The 20,777-nt window shown below is 41.2% G+C and overlaps 1 protein-coding gene across 3 annotated transcripts in view; it reads right to left on the bottom strand.

The window, feature by feature from the left end:
* The window catches only part of POC5 (POC5 centriolar protein), a 69,020-nt gene that overhangs the window by 23,654 nt on the left and 24,589 nt on the right, over positions 1-20,777 (bottom strand). For all 3 annotated transcript variants that reach the window (XM_089694229.1, XM_089694231.1, XM_089694230.1), the window contains exon 6: positions 18,418-18,594. In XM_089694229.1, coding sequence (XP_089550355.1) covers positions 18,418-18,594 — 177 coding nt within the window. The remainder of the gene's footprint in view (positions 1-18,417; positions 18,595-20,777) is intronic.

Raw genomic sequence — 20,777 nt, 5'->3', positions numbered from 1 at the left:
CACACTCCAAAGACATGCTGGTAGGTTAATTGGATCCTGTCTAAAATTGGCCCTAATATGTATATGTATGAATGTGAGTTAGGGACCTTAGATTGTACACCCCTTGAAGGTTAGGGACTGATGTGAATGTTCAATATATGTAAAGAGCTGCGTAAATTGACAGCGCTATAGAAGTACCTCAAATAAATGGGCGAAATGCATTAGGAGCATTCTTCTATGGGTGGAGAACTGAGCTGAATCCCATTATCATCACCTTTCACTATTTAGCTTTAAGGTTGGCTGATCCTGTGTGCAGCCAGGTGCCATTTTCTTGTAGTCGTAGCCAAGCCTGACAAGCCTTATAATATGACCAGCAGCTGCATACAGTGTCACCAACCACATGACTCACCTTCTGGAGCATTAGAGCAGTAGGTTTTAGTTTAGCCTACACACACTGATTGAAATGCTGAACCAGCTGAATTATGATCAGAATATAGCGAGTGTAAGTTCCATGTCAGCCTAGCCAGAACTTACACAGGGATAGAGACTCTCCCCAACAGTCTGGTTGGCAGGATACCCTCCACTACAATGTGGAATAAGAAGAGACAACACACACTCCATATACCTGGGAGTACAAGGTATTTTTCTTGGCTCCAGTAGTGCTGGCTACTATTTTTCTATTCATTTTCACATACAATTATAAAAAATCTTGGTAATGCTTAATCCTTTTAGAAATAAGGATACCTTATTTTTATATTCTGACACAAGTCACATATAAGATAACATATTACCAATTTATGCAGGAAAGGTAGCACAGTAATAAAGTGACACATATTTGTTAAATCACCAGGGTATATAGCATTACCGCAGATTTATAAGCAGAAACTAAACAACGATGACAAATTAGAATTCTCACTTTATCAATAAGTCCCAGGAGAAATGTTGTATTAATCAATCATTTTTCCACCAATGACTGGAATGATCCACTTCAAGTCTTCAATCACAACAAATTTCTACAGAGCACAGAAGAGTTATGATAAACTGACTTTAGAGTGTGCTCTAAATATGAGTAATATTCTGCTATACCTATTGATTACAACATAGCAAATTGTGATGCATCATCTATAAAAAAAATTAAACACAATATACTGAAAATGTATTTATTTTTTACTGTAAAAATGAAGCAGATTACTTCCGCTTAAGGTGCAGACCTCCCTGTAATTCAAAGGTATACTCTAAAAGGTTTACCTAAAGCCAATTTTTTTTATACAGATACAGCGGAAAAGGTTAGAACCCTCTTCTCTGTTTATTGTTGTCGGTGTCCCCACTGTGGAGAACAATGTCACCAATGCAGATCACGACAGGACATTATTTATAGAGTTTCTACAGAAATTCCAAGAAGGAAAATTGGGGATCACTCACCATATTAAGAGCCTCAATCAATATGTAGGTCTCTCCAATATACAGGCCACTCCAATTTATACTTGCATATACCAGCTGAAGTGTTCTAAATATTTGATCAAGGCTCTTAATATGGTGACTAATCCCCCTTTTTGGTACTTCTGCAGAGGCCAAGTCACTGACTACAAGGAACCAGCTCTTGTGACCAGTGGTTGCATGGGGATTGAAGCATGTAGCAGATTATTAGATCTCCTTAGGAAATTTTATAGGTGTCATGAACAAGAGAAGTGGGGAAATATTCCAGTGGGAACACCTGTTCCAGGAACAACTGCCTGAATGGATTTCCTGTCTCCAGGTAAGCAAATCCGTGGAATTCTTTCCATTTCCATATATTATACAGTGGGGCAAAAAAGTATTTAGTCAGCCACCAATTGTGCAAGTTCTCCCACTTAAAAAGATGAGAGAGGCCTGTAATTGGCATCATAGGTAGACCTCAACTATGAGAGACAAAATGAGAAAAAAAATCCAGACAATCACATTGGCTGATTTGGAAAGAATTTATTTGCAAATTATGGTGGAAAATAAGTATTTGGTCACCTACAAACAAGCAAGATTTCTGGCTCTCACAGACCTGTACCTTCTTCTTTAAGAGGCTCCTCTGTCCTGCACTCATTACCTGTATCAATGGCACCTGTTTGATCTTGTTATCAGTATAAAAGACACCTGTCCACAACCTCAAACAGTCACACTCCAAACTCCACTATGATGAAGACCAAAGAGCTGTCGAAGGACACCAGAAACAAAATTGTAGACCTGCACCAGGCTGGAAAGACTGAATCTGCAATAGGCAAGCAGCTTGGTGTGAATAAACCAACTGTGGGAGCAATAATTAGAAAATGGAAGACATACAAGACCACTGATAATCTCCCTCGATCTGCGGCTCCACGCAAGATCTCACCCCGTGGGGTCAAAATGATCACAAGAACAGTGAGCAAAAATCCCAGGACCACACGGGGGGACCTAGTAAATGACCTGCAGAGAGCTGGGACCAACGTAACAAAGGCTACCATCAGTAACACACTACGCCACCAGGGACTCAGATCCTGCAGTGCCAGACGTGTCCCCCTGTTTAAGCCAGTACATGTCTGGGCCCGTCTGAAGTTTGCTAGAGAGCATTTGGATGATCCAGAAGGATTGGGAGAATGTCATATGGTCAGATGAAACCAAAATAGAACTGTTTGTTAGAAACACAACTCGCCGTGTTTGGAGGAGAGAGAATGCTGATTTGCATCCAAAGAACACCATACCTACTGTGAAGCATGGGGGTGGCAACATCATGCTTTGGGGCTGTTTCTACGCAAAGGGACCAGGACGACTGATCCATGTACAGGGCAGAATGAATGGAGCCATGTATCGTGAGATTTTGAGTGCAAACCTCCTTCCATCAGCAAGAACATTGAAGATGAAACGTGGCTGGGTCTTCCAACATGACAATGATCCCAAACATACCGCCTGGGCAATGAAGGAGTGGCTTCGTAAGAAGCATTTCAAGGTCCTGGAGTGGCCTAGCCAGTCTCCAGATCTCAACCCCATAGAAAACCTTTGGAGGGAGTTGAAAGTCCGTGTTGCCCAGCGACAGCCCCAAAACATCACTGCTCTAGAGGAGATCTGCATGGAGGAATGGGCCAACATACCAGCAACAGTGTGTGCCAACCTTGTGAAGACTTACAGGAAACGTTTGACCTCTGTCATTGCCAACAAAGGATATATAACAAAGTATTGAGATGAACTTTTGATATTGACCAAATACTTATTTTCCACCATAATTTGCAAATAAGTTCTTTCCAAATCAGCCAATGTGATTGTCTGGATTTTTTTTCTCATTTTGTCTCTCATAGTTGAGGTCTACCTATGATGCCAATTACAGGCCTCTCTCATCTTTTTAAGTGGGAGAACTTGCACAATTGGTGGCTGACTAAATACTTTTTTGCCCCACTGTATGTGTGTGTGTGTGTGTGTGTATATACAGTTGCAAGAAAAAGTATGTGAACCCCTTGGGATTACATGGAGTTTTACATGAATTGGGCATAAAATGTGCTCTGAACGTCATCTAAGTCACAATAGAAGAACACAGTCTGCTGAACATAATACTACACAAACATTAGATGTTGCCATGGTTTAATTGCACAAAACATGTAAACATTCACAGTGCAGGGAGGAAAAAGTATGTGAGGCCCTAGCTTAATGACTTCTCCCAGAGCTAATTGGAGCCAGGAGTGAGCCAACCTTGACTCCAATCAGTGTGATGATATTGGATGTGTTGCTGACAGCTGTCCTGCCCTTAAAAAACAAACACACACCTGTTTTGGGTTTACTGGTTTCAAGAAGCACTGTCTGGTGTGAACCATGCCTCGCAGAAAAGAGCTCTCAGAAGACCTACGATCAAGAATTGTTGACTTGCATGAAGCTGGAAAGGGTTACAAAAGTATTTCCAAAAGCCTTGATGTTCAGGTGTCCACTGTAAGACAGACTGTCTACAAATGGAGAAAGTTTAGCACTGTTGCTACTCTCCCTAGGCGCGGTCGTGCTGTAAAAATGACTGCAAGAGCACAGCGCTGAATGCTGCATGGGGTAAAGAAGAATCCCAGAGTGTCAGCTAAAGACCTACAGAAATCTCTGGCACATGCTAACATTTTTGTTGACACATCTACAATAAGGAAAACATTAAACAAGAATGGAGTACATGGGAGGACACCACGGAGGAAGCCATTGCTGTCCCAAAAGAATATTGCAGCATGTTTGAAGTTTGCAAAAGAGCACCTGGATGTTCCACAGCACTACTGGCAAAATATACTGTGGACAGATGAAACCAAGATTGAGTTGTTTGGGAAGAACACACAACACTATGTGTGGAGAAAAAAAGGCACAGCACACCAACATCAAAACCTCATCCCCACTGTAAAACATGGAGGAGGGAGCATCATGGTTTGGGGCTGCTTTGCTGCCTCAGGGCCTGAACGGATTGTTGTCATTGATGGAAAAATGAATTCCAGAGTTTATCAAGACATTTTGCAGGAAAGCGTACGACCATCTGTCCGCCAACTGAAGCTCCGCAGAGGATGGTTGATGCAACAGGACAATGACCCAAAGCATACAAGTAATTCAACAAAACAATGGCTGCAACAGCACAGAATACGCCTTCTGGAGTGGCCCAGTCAGAGTCCTGACCTCAACCCGATTGAAATGCTGTGGCATGACCTTAAGAGAGCGATTCACACCAGACATCCCAAGAATATTGCTACACTGAAACAGTTTTGTGAAGAGGAGTGGTCCAAAATTACTCCAGATCATTGTGCAGGTCTGATCTGCAACTACAGGAAACGTTTGGTTGAGGTTATTGCTGCCAAAGGTGGGTCAACCAGTTATTAAGTCCAAAGGTTCACATACTTTTTCCTCCTTGCACTGTGAATGTTTACATGTTATGTGCAATTAAACCATGGCAACATCTAATGTTTGTGTAGTATTATGTTCAGCAGACTGTGTTCTTCTATTGTTGTGACTTAGATGACTCTCAGAGCACACTTTATGCCCAATTCATGCAAAACTCCACGTAATCCCAAGGGGTTCACATACTTTTTCTTGCAACTGTATATATATATATATATATATATAATTTTTTATTTTTTGTAAATATAGAATACACACATGCCACTTTATTAGGTACACCTATTCAACTGCTTGGTAACACAAATTGCTAATCAGCCAATCACGTGGCAGTAACTCAATGCATTTAGGCATCTAGACGTGCTGAAGAGGACTTGCTGAAGTTCAAACTGCAAATCAGAATAGGGAAGAAAGGGGATTTAAGTGACTTTGAACGTGGCATGGTTGTTGGTGCCAGATGGGCTGGTCTGAGTATTTCAAAAACTGCTGATCTACTGCGATTTTCAAGCACAACCATCTCTAGGGTTTACAGAGAATGGTCCAAAAAAGAAAGTATCCAGTGAGTGGCAATTGTGTGGACTAAAATGCCTTGTTGATGTCAGAGGAGAATGGGCAGACTGGTTTGAGATGGCAACACTAATTCAAATAACCACTCATTACAACCAAGGTTTGCAGAGTACCATCTCTGTACACACAACACGTCGAACCTTGAAGCAGATGGGCTACAGCAGTAGAAGACCACACCGGGTGCCACTCCTGTCAGCTAAGAACAGGAAATTAATGCTACAATTTGCACAGACTCACCATAATTGGACAATAGAAGACTGGAAAAACGTTGCCTGGTCTGATGAGATTCGATTTCAGCTGTGACATTCAGATGGTATGGTCAGAATGTGGCGAAAACAACATGAAAGCATGGATCCATCCTGCCTTGCATCAGCGGTTCATGGATGTGCAGCCAACAAATCTGCAGCAACTGCGTGATGTAATCATGTCAATATGGACCAAAATTTCTGAGGAATGTTTCCAACACCTTGCTGAATCTATGCCATGAAAAATTAAGGCAGTTGTGAAATACACACACACACACACGAAAATAATTATTTGATCCCCCTGCAGATTTTGTGAATTTGCCAATACCAAAGTAACGAAGGGTATATAATTTTTACTATAGGTGTATTTTAAATGATAGAGACAGAATATCAACCAAAAATCCAGAAAAAAAAAAACACATGATACAAATATTATAAAGTTGCAGGTGCAGTTCAGTGAGTAAAAGAAGTATTTGATCCCCAAGCAAAACATGACTTAGTGGAGAAACCTTTGTTGGCAAGTACAGAGGTAAGACGTTTCTTGTAGTTGGTTACCAGATTTGCACACATATCAGGAGGGATTTTGGTCTACTCATCTTTACAGATCTCAAAATCCTTAAGGTTTCTTGGTTGTCGCTTGGCAACTGGAAGTTTCAGCTGCCTCCATACATTTTCTATGGGATTAAGGTCTGGAGACTGGCTAGGCCACTCCAAGACCTTAATGTGCTTCTTCTTGAGCCACTCATTTGTCGCCTTGGCGGTATGTTTTGGGTCATTGTCATGCTGAAAGACCCATCCATGATCCATCTTCATTGTTCTGGTTGGTGGAAGAAGGTTCTCATCCAAGATTTTACAATACATGGCCCCGTCCATTGGCTCGTCAATGGAGCAAAGTCAGACTGTACCTTTAGCAGAGAAACAGCCCCAAAGAATAATGTGTCCACCTCCGTGCTGGACTATAGACATGGTGTTCTTAGGGTCATAGTCAGCTTTTCTCTTCATCCAAACACAGCAAGTCAAGTTAATGTCAAAGAGCTCAATTTTGGTCTCAGCTGACCACAACACTTTCTCCCAATCCTTCTCTGAATCATTTGACATTCACTGGCAAACTTCAGACGGGCCTGTATATGTGCCTTCTTGAGGTGGAGAGGGAACTTGCAGGTGCTGCAGGATTTCAATCCATGGCGGCGTATTGTGTTACCAATGGCTTGTTTGGAGATTGTGGTCCCAACTACCTTGAGATCATTCACAAGCTCCTCCTGTGTAGTTCTGGGCTGACCCCTCACTTTTCTCATGATCATCCTTACTCCATGAGGCAAAATCTTGTATGGATCTCCAGATCGAGGGCGATTGATAGTTATTTTGTATTTCTTCCATTTGCGAATAATTGCTCCAACAGTTGTCTCCTTCTCACCAAGCTTCTTGCTGATGGTCTTGTAGCCCATGCCAGCCTTGTGCAGGTCTACAATCTTGTCCCTGATGTCCTTCAACAGCTCTTTGGTCTTGCCCTTGATGGCGAGATTTGAATGGAAGAAAGATTTTGTGGACAGGTGTCTTTTATACACATAACGAGTTGTTGTTAGGAGCACCTTCTTAAATTGACAGAACTAATCTGTGCATCACATGAGCACATAGTCAATCTGTGGGAGCCAGAATTATTGGTTGGTAGGGATTCAAATACTTATTTTACTCACTGAACTGCAACTCAATTTATAACATTTATAGCACGTGTTTTTCTGGATTTTTGGTTGATAGTCCTTCTCTATAATTTAAAATACACCTGTGATAAAATTTATAGACCCTTTATTTCTTTGTAAGTGGGCAAAAAATCTGTAGGGGATCAAATACTTATTTTCCCCACTGTGTGTGTACATACACAGTCAGCCCATATTGGAGGTACAGGATGAAAACTGTAGGGCCTGACACTGTACCCCTGATCCATTGATCATGGGTGCAATGCTATGAAGGCTCCCGAGGTAAAAAATAATGAATGTACTTTTTTTTCTGCAAAAATATGTGCATTTATTTTTTTCCCCCAAAAGGTGAACTTAGCCTAAAAGTTGTTGTAAACCTCAGACGTGAAATCTGAACAAAACACAAACTATATTGCCAAAAGTATTGGGACACTCCACGAAATCACTGGATTCAGATGTTCCAATCACCTCCATGGCCACAGGTATATAAAATCAAGCACCTAGGCATGCAGACTGATTCTACAAACATTTGTGAAAGAATGGGTCGCTCTCAGGAGCTCAGTGAATTCAAGTATGGTACCGTGATAGGTTGCCACCTGTGCAATACGTCCATATATGAAATTTCCTTGTTACTAAATATTCCATGGTCAACTGTTAGTGATATTATAACAAAGTGGAAGCAACTGGGAACAACAGCAACTCAGCCATAAAGTGGTAGGCCATATATGACAGAGCGGGGGTCAGCGCATGCTAAAGTGCACAGTGCACAGAAGTCGCCAACTGTCTGCAGAGTCAATAGCTAAAGACCTCCAAATTTCATGTGGCCTTCAGATTAACACAACAGTGCGCAGAGAGCTTTATGGAATGGGTTTCCATGGCTGAGAAGCTGCATCCAAGCCTTACATCACCAAGTGCAATGCAAAGCATCCGATGCAGTGGTGTAAAGCACACTGCTACTGGACTTTAGAGCAGTGGAGACGTGTTCTCTGAAGTGACGAATCAAACTTATGTCTAGCAATCCGATGGAAGTGTCTTGGTTTGGCGATTGCCTGGAGAACTGTACTTGCCTGACTGCATTGTGCTAAGCGTAAAGTTTGGTGGAGGGGGGATGATGGTGTGGGGCTGTTTTTCAGGGGTTGGGCTTGGCCCCTTAGTTCCAGCGAAGGGAACTCTTAAGGCGTCAACATGCCAAGACCTTTTGGACAATTTCATGCTCCCAACTTTGTGGGAACAGTTTGGGGATGGCCCCTTCCTGTTCCAACATGACTGTGCACCAGTGCACAAAGTAAGGTCCATAAAAACATGGATGAGTGAGTTTGGGGTGGAGGAACTTGACTGGCCTGCACAGAGTTCTGACCTTAACCTGATAGAACACCTTTGGGATGAATTATAGCAGAGACTGTGAGCCAGGCCTTCTCGTCCGACATCAGTGCCTGACCCCACAAATGTACTTCTGAAAGAATGGTCAAACATTCTCAAAGACACACTCCTAAACCTTGTGGACAGCCTTCCCAGAAGAGCTGAAGCTGTTATAGCTGCAAAGGGTGGGCCAACTTAATATTGAACCCTATGGACTAAGACTGGGATGCCATTAAAGTTCATGTGCGTGTAAAGGCAGGCATCCCAATACTTTTGGCAATATAGTGTAATTCTATAATATGTACCTGCCTCTCTCCACGGCATGAAGTATCATTTCTCTCTGCTGTCTCCTTCCTCTGTTATCAGCATAAGTTACTTCTGACAAGTGTTCCTGACACCGACAGCTGAAAAGGTGACAGGGGAGGGATCTCTAGCTGACTGACTGCCTCGGCTCTGTTCCTGTGAGCTGTGTGAAGGGGGTCTGTCCCTTCCCTCCAGTCAGCTCTCAGAACTCTTGTACAGTGTGTACCTGCATCTCCCACCCCCTGCTTTGTGAGTCTGTGAAAAATCCTTTTCATCTCCAAGTTTTAGAAGGATGTACAGGACAAATGGCTGCAGAACAGATTTACAATTTATATAGGAGGATTTGTTTCATCTCTATGTATCACCTGAGGCCAGTCACTTCATTGGGTATATGTAAGGGATTACAACCACTTTAAGGTTAGTGACAGGGAACCTTGAAGCCTGTCTTCAAGAAACATGTGGAGGTTATATATTTTCTGTGCAAACAATTGAGCTGAACTTTGGCTTAATGAAATACTGTTCAGATGTAGACAAACAATCACTTCTCACATCTCCTGCTGCATCCTTAAAATAAAACTTGAAAAAAAAAATCAGACAGAAAAGGGTTTTATTTTCATATCTGTCTTTGAACGTCTTTGTGCTCTGCCCTATGCTGGGCAATGTTCCTCAGTGAAAGGAAAAAGATGTGAACTAGTAGTGTGTTCCACAGTGCAGAACAGACTCCTGTTCACACTGCATGCTTTGGCGGATGCTAAAAGACTTCTTTTACTGGCTGTCAAAATTCTCTCCTTGTAAGAGAGGTACATACCCACATAAGGTTAAATATAGTTCTAACTTCCTGAAGTACCTATCTACTTGTGACTGCAATGCTAATCACTGCATGTGTAGAGTAATTTGCCAATTAATACAATGTAACCCCCCCTCATAATATCTGCAGAAGGTGGGAGAGCCAAGAGCTCAATTTGAGAAACCCCCACTGAGACACAAGCAGCTGGTGGGTACCTCCAATTACCAGCATCTACCAAACACGGACCCATCAAATGTCCTCATTTATTAACAACTGAGAAAAAGTGACTGTAGGCAAAAAAAAAAAACTTCCCAGATTCTTATGTTCTTTTCTTACTTGTTCATTAAATGTGGATGTGCAGCTATATAATGAACAGAGGATGTGACATATTCAGGTGTCTGGGAGAAGCTGAAGCTACACGCAGATTTACTCATCCAGAGACAAATCTCACTGCAAACACATTAATCAAGAGTGTTATGTCAAGACAAAGATAAATGACACACATAGCTCTTTACTGTATCGGGACATCATGTTCCAATCACTGGAAACATGTTCTAACTTCATAATGTATTAGACATATACATAACTAAGCATGCACGGAACTGAATATTCAAACCTTCATTTATGTATTTGCTCCGTTATGCCTGCCCAAGGCAAGAAAAGCTAGATCTGATAACCTGTTTCTGGGTGTATTTCATATACCTTCTCTTCTTGTGGCACAATAAAGCTTTCCATCTTGTGAAAGGCAACAATGCAGATTCTACTGCAACATACTCTACTGTATATGAAAGGGAAATTTTAGAACTGGCATTCCTACTGACAGCTCAAGCATGTGCGCCAATAAAGGTTAGTCTTGCCTAAACCTGACACTTATGTTTTACATGGTCAGCAGGGTGGTGGTTTGAAAGACCTTCTGGTTTATTAATGTGCAAATATGTAAAAAAAGTTATTTATGCCTGCACATTAGCCTAAACATTTACCCTTTGCCTTGACTACACTCTACAAATTAACACTGCACTTTGTGACTCTGTTTTGTAAACTGTATATGTATATCTGCAGTGTGAGATTATCTAAGGTACTGCTGCCTCTGACTACCAGTCTCAGGAGGTTTGGTGATATCACTACTCTGCGGTTCAACATCTCCCTTGCTGGAGAGGAATCTGTATATGAGAACCTTCAGTGCAAAGATCTTCCTGCTTCTGCTTCAGCCGCTTTGTAAATCTACGTCTCTTCTGCTGCTTCATGAATATTCTGTTACTAGTCATCATGTGGAATCTTTGAAACGAGAAGATTAAGCCCTGTCCCTCTAAAAAGAAAGCTGCATCCACACAGACATGGTGTAGAACAGAGCATGGTAAGTCAACAATGGGGAAGAGACTGGTGACTATTCATTTGCCTTTTTTTGGCACAGCTTCCACAATACAGGTCCTCTTGACATCTCAAGACAGACCCCAGCAGAGCTATATGCCCGCAACTCCACTTCTACTCAATATTCCAAAGCGATAATACTGTAACCGATTCTCACCATTGGACTGCCCAGTAATTATGAAGCATCTGTCAGGGAAATAAACTATAGGATTATTAGACTTCACAATGGACAATAGCTGGGCTGAACCTGCGGTTCTAGTGGGGATATCATGCCACAAGAGTCAATGAGGGTCTACGAATATGTAGAAATTTTTCTGTATTTGTTATTTTAACTTACTAGCATCCAAACAATAAAAATAACTATCCTATAGGTGTAGAATTATTTGTTTTACAAAGCAGTTATTAAACTATTGAAAGCCCGCAAATCAGTAATGTCTTAACCACTATTTTATTTCTACTTTGATTAGCTCCATTTTCTGTTCTCCTATATAGCCAACTCTTACAAAAGTTCATAATTCAAGAACTACTATCACAAAAAGTATTGCTTTGTGATAACTTTGCAAGTAATTGGTTAATACATGAAATGATTGTATTCAGTCTATCCTATGCCTATATTCCCATTTCACAAATCTTTATTTTTCACCAAATTTTACATGCAGAGTAACCTGTCGAGCAATAGTTACAGGGGTTGATACACACCATAACAATGCTAGGGCTGATGATAATAATCAGCATTTATCCATATTCTTGCAAACACTCCTGTTTATTAAGGTGTGATGCGTTAACAATGGGACAAAGACACAACAGTAAATTGAGTCACCTATTGCTTCTCTGTTGGCTAGTCCTCCTGGAGTTTTCTACATGGTGTGATTCGTCTTGTGTCAACTTTACCACGTTACCTAATCAGTATGTGATGTTTATCCCAATGTGTAATATTTGTTGTTATTGTTTATGTGGGGACTGCCCCTACTTTTTAAGTGTATAAAAACTGTGTATTTCTGTTCAATAAAGAATTCCAGTTGCACAAAAGCAAGTGTTGTCTAGTTCTTGGGTGCAATGCCTAGCTATAATACATTGTTCCCACTGTCCCATCGGGTCTCTGACGTAAGCATCTAGGCGGGGTGCCAGGCAGTCCATCACATCACTCCCAAATCATCTTCCTTAAGCTAAAAAGCATCCGTATGAGGTGTGAGTTACAGCAAAAATTATCCTCCTTTGAGGTTTTCAGTGGGCAGTACTGCCACCTAAAGTTATTCAAGTGATTAGGCAACGCTGCAAGCCAAATGTTAGGCTGGCAGTTGCAGCACGGTATTCCCATTAAAAGAAAAGCCTGTTTAGCTTTAATATACACCATTGCCTCATGAATGTACCATTGTAAGCTGCCCCCTTACTGCTTTGCCACAAAGGGGTCCATTATGGATCGCTTTTCACAGACAACTCAAGTGTAAATGAGCCCATGAGCTTTAAGACTTTTACATTTTTTCTAAACAGGTAAATAGGAAATGTTGCGTATGACCTTTGCATATGTTTTTCACCAGGTCGTCAGCTATGTTAAACCTGTTTACAGAGTATAGCAGCTCAAGCGGAAATTTGAATAAAAGCGAATGTGAATAAATGCTTGTATCATCCTATGGAGCCACCCATGCATGCAGGGACTAGAGTTGTGCCTTCCTACACTGTGTGCATCAATAGAAACATACAGCCCCAGAGCCTAGAATGGCAAGGCACTCCCCTGCTCCTCCCTCATCCAAGATAACAGACTGTCTTCACAGTCCACTGTAAGCTCTTCCCTGTAGGAACTGGAAGTTCTGGGAAGCGGTATTTGGAGAACAAGAACGAGCGGCACTAAAAGTTGTAAACTGCGAGTGTTGGGATAGGGATTTTAACAAATAGTTTACTGGGGAATACCCATTTTATTGTGCTTAACGTGAGAAGCTACAAAATGCTGAGGGTTTAAAACTACTTTAACGAAAACAATGCTGTATCTCTGTACTGTATATGTACTTACAGTATAATATGCCCTTAAATTCATGCTTGCTAAAATGTATAACACCTTCTGGCATTTACTACCCAACATTAGTTACAGTACTACCTTCTAACAATGCTTTTGTTCTTATTCCATCGATTTTCAACACTTCTTTCTTCAGACATCATCCATGGTCAATATATACTTCCAAAAATAACATGCTGGCCCACAAATGACATGTTTCCTTGACTTGTGTGTAAATGCTTCACACAGCAATCCCCCATGCCGCTACCTTTAAATCTGTGCCCAGCCAGTGTAAAAATCTATCACACTCACAGCTCAGAACCTGCTGACTTTCACCCTGTAAAAATCACATTCTTGCATAAATTAGGCCCCCCCCTCCCTCCCCCCGCTGTCTTTTATCTGCTCGATCAGAACACAACACTGAATATCGTGATTACATGGGATCTGCCCACAGCAGACTAATAACCACATTCTCCATTATGTTCCTCACAAGAACACCTTGGCAGACTGGGCCTAGGTACTTTTACCCAACAAGCACTCAAGGGTTGTTTCGGAAAAGGTAAAAATACCTTTTTTTTTTTTTTTTTAATCGTACTGCTGTAAACAGTGACTTGTAAAGAATATATTTATGCGGATACTGCTAATTTAAAGATATGTAAACCATAACAATGAACCCATGTTGTCTCTTTTAGTATCTTAACAATACCATTGAAGATATTTAGATATACAATATCTGATCCGTAAATGTTCTATAATGTACAAAAACGAGAGAGAGCACTCATACGCACTAGTGTTAACCCATTTATTATATGAACAATATAAAAGTTCATCTAATACACTCACATTTGATAGGATGACACAGTCTCACTCACATTCAGACTCACAGTCTGTGAAGGAGATTCCTTCAAGTGTTCTTAAACAGCCTCGTGAAGTCACCGCCATTGAGCACAGCTTGTGGGACCTACTGCGCATGCGCCCGGTCCAGCAGGTGGTGACTATGGACACGGATGGAAACACCAGAGAGAGGAAAGCGAACACACTAGATGGTTGCTATGACGATGCATTTCAGAGGCATAGCCACGCCTCCGAAATGCATCGTCATAGCAACCATTTAGTGTGTTCCTCTCTCCGGTGTTTCCATTAAGCTTTTAAATTGTTCACATAATAACTGGGTTTACACTAGGGTGGACGTGTGCTCTTTCTTCTTTTGTTTTTGGTAGTAGATGTGTTCCTGCCACCCAGAGGAATTGTTCAGAACTGCAGCGGCCAAGTGTTCTATGGACATGTCGGGCACTGAACTTTATACATCAGAGAAGATGAATTATGAAGACCAGAGCAAAGATGCGAGTTTTCTTTTATTGTGTTTAATATAATGTGCTGGAAGATTGATTCTGCCAGAAATTGTGTCAACTGATAACTTTCTGTGCATTTTGCCTGTACTGCACTATTATTAGTTACATTATTTACATTGTTTGCAGCTATTTCCGAGCAATACAGAACCCCTCTATGTTATGGAGAAGAAGGAAGGGGAGGGGAAGGTTTCCATAGTCCTCCTCTAGGGCAATAGGCTCTGTTCTTTTACAGACACACTATGGTGAGAGACCATTGCCACCATAGGACAGGAAGGGTGTTGATGGCAAGTTCAACAAGTGAAAATAAGGAAAGAAGCCTGAAATTAAGAAAATGAATGCTACTACAATAACTAAGGACTGGTAAGCTGAAATATATTATATGTTTGTTCTTGGACTTAAATACATTTTAAAAGGAGGTTATGTTTACCAGATGTTAAAAATGTATAATAGTTTGTCTGCTTTTAAAGAAGAAATCTTATTTACTCGCCCAGGGGACCAAGTACATACAGCACTTGGTCCTCTTCATACCCATCCCTCGGTTTCTTAGCAGCATGGTCAGGCTGTCCACACTGTTAAAAAGAAGATGGATTTTTGATTGACAGTGCCGGTCTCTGGCAGCAGGGGCTGCTCTGGAGACCAGTACTGACATTCACAAACATCACACAGCCTGCGGCGCTGTGTCTATCAGTGGCTGCATCTAAACATACATAGATCCGGACAATGGATCACACAGTGCTGCAGCCCTGATTGACTTTTCAATTTTATGAATTAATCAGCAGTGGCGGGCTGTGTCATACACAGCACTGACCTGACATTGCTGATCATTCATTGAGAAAAAGTTAAAAAGATCACAGTGCTACAGGATCCTGTATGTGTGTAAAAGCAGCTGGCGATAGACACCGCAGCTTTGAATGCCATATGCACTTGATCCCCTGGGGAAATAGGTAACATTTAATTTCATGAGAGTTCTTTTTTATGAAATGTATTAAAAATATCATAAACCAGTCTTTTGTAAAGCAAGTCCCATTACGCTGAATAAAGTAACACTACAATTTCTGTATTTACATTCTCTTTTATAGTTAAAAGGTTTTAATCAATCCTTAGATTTGGTGGCTGCAATGAGGTTTTTTTTCCAGTATTTTTCACCTGGTGATCCGGCTATTAACACACTTCCTGTCTTAAGGTGTGCCCACTATGGATGGATGAGCAACAGAAATACCTTTGAACAGCAGCATTGTCAATCTAAGGAATTTTAGTAAAATATTAAACCCTATTTTAAAAAAAAGAAAAAAAAGAACACACGCACGCACGCGCTCTGTGCAATGACTTTGCAAAGAGCAGCTCTGATTCTTCTTTTCTAGGGTCCCCCGCTGGCACTCCTAGCTCCTCTCCCCTACCGTGTATCCCCTCTAGCAAGCCGCTAGGTAAGATGGGTACTGTTGTCAGCTTGTGCTTGAGCCCCGCTGCCTGCATCTATTGGCACATGCAGTGGGGCTTTGCCTGATTCCTCTTCAGAGAATTTGATTGACAGCAGCAGGAGCTCCTATAAAATCTGCCTTGTGAGCAGGAAGACAGTGGAGAGAGCCACTACTCTTGTGCATTGTGCTGGATCGAGACTGGGCTCAGGTAAGTATAAGGAAAGGTAGGAGATACAGTATTTTTCATCTAAAAGTGGTCCTAAAGGCTTAAGGTTTTTTACCTTCATGTATTCTGTACCCAACCCTTACCTGAGGCCCCTGCGATCCAGTCACATTCTCGACAGCCTCTACTGTCTGGGAACACTTTCTCCTCATTGGGTGAGACAGCAGCGGGAGGCCATTGGCTCCCGCTGCTGTCAATCACAGCCAGTGAGTCAATGAGAACAGAGCGGGGGGTGGGGCCAAGGCGCGGCTCTGTGTCTTATGGATGCATAGAGCATGGGCTCGGGGAAGAGCTTGCAGCGGTGCCCCCAAGGTGAGTGACTTTCCCTGGGGGCAGTGTTCGAGTGGGAGGGGCCAGGAGCGGCGGCGGGGACCTACAAAACAGAGGATCAGGGCTGCTCTGTGCAAAATCACACAGCAGGTAAGTATAGATATGTCTGTTATTTAAACAAAACAAGAAAAAATAAAAGCTTTAGCGTCACTTGCAAAGAATAAATTAAGGTAAAAAAGCTTAAGCTTATAGAATTACTTTAAAGTGGTTGTAAGGCTCAATTCACACTTGTGCGACTTCAAAATTGTACGATTTTCATTGCGACTTTACAGTGCAACTTGACGCAACTTTGGATGAGTGCAACTTTGGCTTTGACCAAGGATGATTATTTGTGCTCTCGAACGTTGCACACAAGTCACATATCATTCAGGGGCAAATTTCATGCGACTTTGAAGGGTTAACATTGAAGCCTATGGCCCTCAAGTTGCATGAAAGTTGGATCAAAGTAGTAAAGGAACTACTTTCAAATTGCTGACTTGAAGTCACAGAGATATGAATGGCACTTATTGGGAAACTTGGGTTGCGACTTGTCATGCGATTTTGGACCCTAAAGTCACATGACAAGTCGCAGAAGTGTGAGTGGGCTCTAAACCTCAGACATGAAATATGAACAAAGCATATCCTCTATAATGTGTACTTGTCTCAATTAAGAGCACAAAGAGTCATTTCGGTCTGCTGTCTCATTCCTCTGCTATCAATATGAGTCACTTCTGACAAATTTTCTAAGAGAAAAAAAAATTACAGTGGAGGGACCTCCAGCAGACTGACAGCCTTAGCTCTGTTCCTGTAAGCTGTTCCAGAGCCCTCCTCACCAAACTCTGCAGAGTGTAATTTCAGCTCTCTGTCCCCTTCTTTCTGAAAGCTCAGACAAGCTGTGTAAAAGCAGCACTTTAAACAGATGTAGAGGAGAGAATACTTCAGATAAACAGGTATAGCTTATGTAAGAGGATTTGTTTCACCTCTCCGTAATTTGTAAAGCCAAACTTCAGCGCACAATTTTTAAGCAGTTGCAGCAACAGTTTTTATTTTCCTTTTGGGATAAAGGTTTTACATAAATGTATAAGAGCTAACCATTGTAAGCACCTGTGCCAGCATTAAATGGTTTGTCTCAACCCTCTAACTGCCAATTCTGATACACTTGTTAAAACTGAAAAGTAACAGACATACTGACCAGATCACCAGGTGACAAAGAAAAGAAAAAAAACCCCCCCGCTAAAATAGGAAATCAATGCAGCCAGGACATCAAAGGCCAACCATACATGGGTCGAAATTAAACCGATTTTTAGTCCGAAAATCGGACATAAGAATAAATCGGCCGATTTTCGCTCTGTTAGTGGGTCAATGGCACCGGCCGATTTTTGTAGTTCCTCCCCTTTTCGGTGATCAGGCCTGTTAGAAAATTTGTGAAAAACAACTGATTTTCGAATCAATGATGGTCAAATCGTACGATCATTTTTCCGAAAAGAATATGCGCATGAGCCGTGACCTGGAAGGAACAGAAGTTTTGCCTGTTCTATGGGGTGAACTTTATGATTTGGTCGGCCGATTTTCGAAATCATCGATGGCACCATCGGATTACCGAGCGAACGTTTTCGATTTTCGGATGAAAAAAAAATCGCTCAGAATTCAAACCATGTATGGCCTGCATAAGAATTGTTACACTTCAGTATATTGAATTTTTTATTTCATTTTTGGATTTAATACCGCTTGAGCACCACTGTGTACTCAGGCATCCCCTAAGCTACATTTACACAGCCCTGAAACAGATGGTTAGCTGGGGTACAAGCTGGGCAACCCCTGATATTCAATGTGTGGGTCAAAGAGGAGGAGTTGCTTACATTTGTATCACAAATCATCATAGCTTCCTGATACTCTGTCCAAATAGATATGTTGCCAATAATTATAGTGCATTTCTCAAAACCAGTCTCTATTTTAGATTTACACAGAGCCTTGTTACCTCATCCTTCCTGCGTATAGATGTTTCATAGGTTTGCAGCAAGCCCTTGATGTTGTCTATCTGGTTGCTCAGATGAGTAATGTGTTCAGCATGCTTCTCACTCTGTTGCTTCATCTCCAGCTTGTGATTCTCAATTACTGTGAGTTTCCATTTCCCTAACTCAGTAATCACATTTGTCTGCGAAAGAAAAAAATTCAAATAACTATATACAGTATATTACCGTATACTCCTAACTACACTATCCAGATCTGCCCCACAACATCGATACTGCCACTTCCTCACAACATCGCAACTGCCACTTCCTCAACACAGCCATTGTAGTTAGCATCGCAATAACTTGTAGAACTAAAAGGTACGTGCCAGTTAGAAGAATAAAGTTCTCGCTATAATCATTGATATGCCAAGCTCATGCTGCATGGTTATAGCTAGCAGAGGAAAGCCAAACAGTAAGAGGAAACCCAAGTTGGGGTGAGTAACAAAGAAAAAAAAGGGAATCCTGCATAAAAACTGGCCCATTTGACTTTCATATTCTACAAAATTAGATACAGCTCAAAACCCCTTTTAATTTTACTAAAGACAAAAAAGTTATTTTAGATTTGAATAGAAAGGAGATGGGGTTTGAACACCTGTAAGATGTTTATTGCTGCCCGAATCCTGTTGTCAGGACAGGAATAAGGGGGAATTTGTCAATAGTTCTGGTGACTACCAGAGATTTCCCTCATTTTGAAGGGATTTCCTCTTGCTTCCTGTTTTGGCTATAAGACAGGAAGTGAAGGGCAATCTCCCCAATGGGACACAGTTGGCAAAAAAACAAAAAAAAAAACTGACAGGTGTTAGGGCCAGTTCAAACTATGTTCAAAATGTATTTCAGTTGCTTGTTATCTGTATCCAAAATGCACAGAAAGTAGGTTATATGGTTATCAATGTCATAGTTTACATCAGTGCTTGCAGTTCCAGTGCGTTATGGTTGCAGAAAAAAAAAAAAAAAGTAAAACAGGCTGCATTTTTTTCTGCACAGAACTGTACTTGAACGTGGTAAAAAAACCATCAAAAAACACACATGCGGAGACACTTCCAGAACACTTCTGGACTGCGTTTCCATAGTGTGAACAGGCACGGAGACTCCGGTTTTACTCTATCCAAAAGGAAAATAAAAGCTTTGCCTATAGCTCCACTTCATTAATTTTGATGATTACATCAAACCAATGGCAGATTTTTGTCCAATTTAGAAAGCGGTTTCTGGGGTAAAATAGGACCATGATAATTTATCAGGTATGAACAATTGGCTGTCAGGTTATAGTATATACTGCCTTGGCCCCATAAATGCAGATATATCAAACTTGCTGGTGAAAGAGCGGTTACAAGCATCAAAAACCAAGAAACACAGCAACAGTGGCAAAACATAGAAAGTACCAATTCTGATGGTCAAGGCCATTTCTATGCTGGGTTGAATAAACTATGTTTACTTTAAGTGCTGAAAATTTACGGTTAAAAAAAGCTCATATCTTATCAATGGACGAGTCATCCAGCCCCAAGTTATGTGCTTCTGCTATAAAAATATCTGCACCGAAAGTTCACCTGTTATTTTATAGTCAGTTTTTACAAAGCAGGAGGGTAGGCAATGCCTTGTTTTTCAGTCATTTCAAATTTAGAAGAGTGAAGTTTCAAAGTATACCCTTTGTAGGTTGTAAGAGAGCTGTGAAGAAAAAGTAAAGAAAAAAAGAAATAGAACAGCTTAGCACTGCCTACAATTAGGATCAGTTAGGCCTCATGCACACTGCAGTTCAAAGTAGCTGCTCCTATGGGCAGCTGAGCTGTTTTCCGCCTGTTAAGTCACATGCCGGCCAGAGACGGGTCGAAAATCAATCGATTTCCGCATCGTTAGTGGGTTAATGGTCGGCCGTTTTTCGGGGTTTTTGCAAATTTTTTTTTTTTTTTTTTAAATCGGTCATGTTGGAAAATTCACGGCCGATTTTGACAATCGGCCGATTTTCCCGGCAACAATGGGCAAATCGGCCAATCGTTTTACCAATAAAAAAAAATCTGTGCATGAGCCGTGACAGAAGAAAGAAGAAGGAAGAAAAGGAGGAAGAAAAGAAGAACGAAGAAGTCTGCTATTATATTTTATATGAAAAAGTCTTGTGGTTGCAACAAATGTATCTATTTGTATCCAAATAAAAACATCTGTATCCAAATAAAAACATTGTAATCCAAATAATATATTTGTATTGCTGTCACATTGTATGGTGTGCTCCCCTGTCTCTGCAAGGGACAGAAGTTATGGGGTTAATGCCAGCCATAGACGGGTCGAACATCGGCCTATTTTTTTTAATGTTGGTGGTAACGTCGGCTGATTTTTT

The sequence above is a fragment of the Staurois parvus genome, unplaced genomic scaffold, assembly GCF_062004578.1.
Source record: "Staurois parvus isolate SC_StPar_1 unplaced genomic scaffold, SC_StPar_1.0 ptg000656l, whole genome shotgun sequence".
NCBI lineage: Eukaryota > Metazoa > Chordata > Amphibia > Anura > Ranidae > Staurois > Staurois parvus.
The sequence above is the reverse complement of the archived record's forward strand: the minus strand, read 5'-3'. Positions and strand labels throughout refer to the sequence as shown.